Source organism: Phyllostomus hastatus, unplaced genomic scaffold (assembly GCF_019186645.2).
Source record: "Phyllostomus hastatus isolate PE091 unplaced genomic scaffold, TTU_PhHast_1.1 phas_contig_58, whole genome shotgun sequence".
NCBI classification, from domain to species: Eukaryota; Metazoa; Chordata; class Mammalia; order Chiroptera; family Phyllostomidae; genus Phyllostomus; species Phyllostomus hastatus.
The window spans coordinates 4,964,715-4,969,427 of record NW_025333916.1 but is presented as its reverse complement, the minus strand read 5'-3'; the positions used below and the strand labels follow the sequence as shown (position 1 = coordinate 4,969,427).

General features: G+C 49.6%; 1 protein-coding gene across 1 annotated transcript; it reads left to right on the top strand.

Moving 5' to 3' along the window:
• Positions 1–819: 819 nt before the first annotated feature.
• Positions 820–2,620, top strand: GPR150 (G protein-coupled receptor 150). The gene has a single exon (XM_045848370.1). It carries the CDS (start codon positions 820–822, stop codon positions 2,107–2,109), a length of 1,290 nt encoding a protein of 429 aa, XP_045704326.1. The 3' UTR covers positions 2,110–2,620.
• The last annotated feature ends 2,093 nt before the right edge of the window (positions 2,621–4,713 follow it).

The window sequence follows — 4,713 nt, the reverse complement described above, 5'->3', positions numbered from 1 at the left end:
AGATCCATGGCATCTCAAACTTTTTTTTTTAATCAAAACTACTTCCGCCCTGCCAAGGTGGCTCAGTTGGTTGGAGCGTGGTCAGCGCACCAAAACGTGCTGTTCGATTCCCGCTAAAGACACTTACCTAGGTTAAAGTTTGATGCCCAAATTGGTTTCCCGTGGTTCCCATTGGTTTCCCGTGGTGCGCGGGAAAACAATCTCCCCTTCCTCACCCCTCCCCTCTTTCAAAAATCAATAAACATATCCTTGGGTGAGGATTAAGGGGAAAACTACTTTCTTTACTATTTTTTTTCCTACTGGCAATCACGAAACTACCTTTGAGGGGTACAATCTCAGTCGGGAGCTTCATCTTTTGTGTGTTGGTCCTGGGTTAACATGAGCCTTTACAACAGCCCCTCAAAACGACCTTCTGTCCTGAAACGCTCTACTCGAGAATAGCCAACAGGGTGGGTTCCAGAGCTCAGTGGTCTGCGCCTCCTGCAGGGGCAGCTTTTGGGGGCCTTGGGAGAGATTGGAAGGGGAGAAAGGATTGGGAGGGGAGACTCCGGGAAGGTGGAGAATAGGAATGATGTGTGTTGCTCGAGTGTACAACCCACATGCGAGTGTACAACCCACATTCGAGCGACTAGTGACGAGGACAACCTATAAAAAACAACTAAGCGCAAATCTACCGAATCCAGCTTCCTCTCTATGCAAGTGCGTTTTCAACTATGGAACTGATAGACCCGGCCTCGCGCCCCACACAGCCTCACCTCCACCTGGGTTTCCCGCGCCCTGCCTACAGTCTCCAGTACCTACTCTTCCTTTAGACTAAGGATGGAGTATCCCTTCAGCCACTCAACTCTGTCTCCGGCGCCCAACCTCTCCGTACCCATCTTGCTCGGCTGGGGTATCAATCTGACTTCCGGACAGGAAGTCCCGGCGCCCCCGCCGCCGCTGCCGCCGCCCCCCGGGTCGCCCAGCCGCCTGGTCTACCTGGGGGTTATCCTGGTGCTGTCCGTGGCCGGCAACGCCAAGGTACTGTGCCGCCTGTGTGGCGGCGGCGGGCCCTGGGCGGGTCCCAAGCGTCGCAAGATGGACTTTCTGTTGGTGCAACTAGCCCTGGCTGATCTATACGCGTGCGGGGGCACCACGCTGTCGCAGCTGACCTGGGAGCTGCTGGGCGAGCCGCGTCGGGCGGCGGACGACTGGGAGTGCCGCTTAGTGCAGCTACTGCAGGTATCCGGCCGGGGCGCCTCGGCCCACCTGGTGGCGCTCATTGCCCTCGAGCGTCAGCGCGCCTTGCGCTGTCCGCAAGGCCCGCTGCTGCCGGCCCGCGTCTTAGCGGCCCTGGGCTGGCTGCTGGCTCTGCTGCTAGCGCTACCCCCGGTCTTCGTGGTGCGCGGGGGAGCCCCGTCCGCGCGACCCGCCCAGTCCCCGGACTCCCGAGCCTGGGCCGAAGGGCGTCGCTGCCGCGGCATCTTTGCGCCTCTGCCACGCTGGCACCTGCAGGTCTACGCGCTGTATGAGGCCGCCGCGGGATTCGCGGTGCCGGTCGCAGTCCTGGGCGTCGCTTGCAGCCGCCTGATCTGCACTTGGTGGCAGCGCCCGCCTCCAGCCCCATCTGCTGCGGCGCCCAAGTCAGCGAGTCCTGGCCGAGCCGCCACCCACGGCGCGCTACCGCGCGCCAAAGTACAGAGCCTGAAGATGAGCCTGATGCTAGCGCTGCTCTTCGTGGGCTTTGAACTGCCCTACTTTGTTGCTCGGCTGGCAGCCGCGTGGTCGTCCGGACCGGTGGGAGAGTGGGAAGCTGAGGACTTGGCGGTGGCGCTGCGCCTCGTGGGGGTGGCTAATAGCGCCCTCAACCCCTTCGTCTACCTCTTCTTCCAGGCGGGCGACTGCCAGCTCTGGTGGTGGCTGCGGAAGCGCCTGGGCTCTCTCTGCCGTGCGCAGAAGGGAATCTCGGAGGACGACGAGGGGGCCCAAGTCCACCAGGTGCTCCACCGCCACCGCTGGCCCCACGCCCACTACCACCACGCTCGGCGGGAGCAGCCAGAGAGAGGCTGCTTGCGCCCACCTCCGCCGCGTCCCCGGACTCTGCCCTGCTCCTGCGAAAGCGCATTCTAGGTGGTCCATGGCCAGAGACAGGTCATCTGTCGCTAGGGCACAGCCTCCGGGGAACACGAGGCTGGCCACCTGGGTCAGTCTAGATTGCAACGGACAGGAGAACAGGAGGGTCTTCGAGAGAGGGACACTGAAGCTGTCCACTTTCTCCACTCTCCCGTTATATTCCTTTGTAATGTTTACACTCCCCTACATTATTTCAACCTCTTTTCTTCCTTTCAGTTCCTTTTCACAATTTCCCACTTGGAAACAAGGGAGTGAGCCATTAGGAAACTGTAAAAGCAGTCCAAGCTACAGCTCTTTTTGACGTGCTCTGTTACACTCCCGTGGTTTTCTGGATAACATCATCTGTTTTAGCTAAATTGCCAAGATTTTATTTGATGGTTTATTAACTGTTTGGGCTTATTTCGAATTGTGTTTAAATCAAGTATACCTTCGGGGCCAATTTGCCATTCTTTCCAGGAGAAAAATCTCCACGTTGCCCTCCCTGAAGAGCCTGGAAATTGCACCAATGATATCGTGAGAAATGTAATTGTGCCGTTACTTCAGAGCCACAGAGTATTTGTAAAATAAAAACATTTCCCACAGCACAATTAGTATTGTTTTTTGTTTCTTAACATGGTAATGTGTTTTCTCCGAAGAAAATTAATGTGGCCTTTATTCCCAGTATAGCTTCCACTTAAGTAGAAATTTGGCTTGTAGGAGGGACACATAAAAGCTTCCCTTAGTCCCTTTCGAAAATGCCCAGTTTTGGTAGGAAGTTGTCTCTGCACCCAGACCTGCCTCTACAGCGGCCGTACTGTCTCTAGGTGGAACCTCTCAGCACGTGCCCCTGGCAAACTGGAGAAAAGAAGTACCCAGGTGGTGGATATGGGTGGCGGTCACTGTCTCAGGTTGGGGAGCCTCATAGAAATTTGCAGCTAGGAAGGAAGCTGCGACCTCAGAATGCTGCATGTACATATAAAACTCCCTTTTAAAAAATGAAAGCAGTGTCTATTGGTGTGGAATGCTGAGAACAAAGTCAAAGAGCAGATTTAATTGGCATCCTCCTAATTATCCTTTGATTCTATAGCAATCATGAACAATATATCCATGGGTTTCCCAGTGTCTTTCAGCTGAAAATCTGCAAGCTTTTTATTATCATGTTTCCTGTTCCTGCACAAATGCAGGACTAAGATGCAGAAAGAAGCAAGGGCTGGGTGGAATTCACTTGCAGAGTCAATGCTCTCGCCAGGCTTTCTTTGCTTTGTTCAGATACATACAATCATATTTTTGTTTAAAAGAAAAACATCTCTACAAGTTGAGGACAGAAGGTAAAATTGAATGTGGACTGGCTATAAGTTGATATTTGGGAATTAATGTTAATTTAAAGTGTGATAACACTTGTGGTTATACAAGCATGTCTTTGGAGTTTTCAGAGGTGAAGTGTAACGATATGAAGTCTGCAACTAATTTTCAAATTATTCAAAAACAACAACTATGTATATATTTAACAATGTTAACATTTAAAAATGTTAACAACTATTGCAGCTCAGTGGTGAATATGTGGGCGTTCTTTTGTATTATTCAATTTTTCTTTAAGTTTTGTAATAAAAAGTTAAAAAAAGAGGGCAGCCATATTTAACCTAGTGTTCCAAACATTTAACCATGGAACTATTTTTCCTTTATAACATATTAATATGGAAGCATCTGCTGCTTCACAAGTATACTCTAGGACACTTTTGCTAAGGGCAGGATTTTGGTAACTACATTTTAAAATATACAGTAATGATAAATATTCACTGGAGAATAAAATCTTTTTAAAAATTCAAAATATATTTTTAAAGCTCCAGTTAGCTGAGGGAATGTTTGCTGAATCATTTGCAAGGATGCAGTTCTAATGCTCCTAACATTGCTGTGACCTCATTGGCCAGAGGAACAAAGGCTGCAGCTTGCATAGTGAGTCCTGAACATCTAGTACCCAAATCTTTTCTCATGGTTAACCTCATGGATTTTGACACAGGCTAAACTTTCAGTCATATGTATCCTTCTGTGCTTAATAAGATGAAATTCTATATCACTTAGAGCATTTTCAGGAAGAGAAATAAAAGTGCATAGGCATTTGACACTTCCCATTATGGATGAAGGATAAGAAGAACTCATAATTTCTTGTGATGGTTAATTTTATATGATAACTTGACTAGGCCATGGGGTGCGCAGATATTTGATTAAATGTTTTTTCTGGGTGTGTCTATAAGGATGTTGATGGAGGAGCTGAGCCTTTGGCTCAGGAGACTGAGTAGATTGCACTCCCAAATCTGAGAGCCTGAATAGAACAAAAGGTGGAAAGAGGGAGAGGCCTGACTACTGGACTGGGTTGTGAGTCTTCTTACCTTGAACTAGAATTATACCACTGGCTCTCCTGAGTCTCCAGGGGTTAAGGCTGGGGCCCTAACTCTATCCCCTGAGAGTCACTGTACTACTGGGTTTCTCTCATTTCAGGTTGGTGTAAAATCTCATCAAATTACATAGTAAGCAGTTAAATATCTCAATTTGATACGGGGTTAGAGACTATAACCCAGATATTCTGATATCCAGGCCTTTGACGCCCATTTTTAAGGCATCAAC

What these genes read in the sequence shown, in the direction of transcription:
- GPR150 (XM_045848370.1), top strand. Translation starts at nt 820, where the DNA reads ATGGAGTATCCCTTCAGCCACTCAACTCTGTCTCCGGCGCCCAACCTC.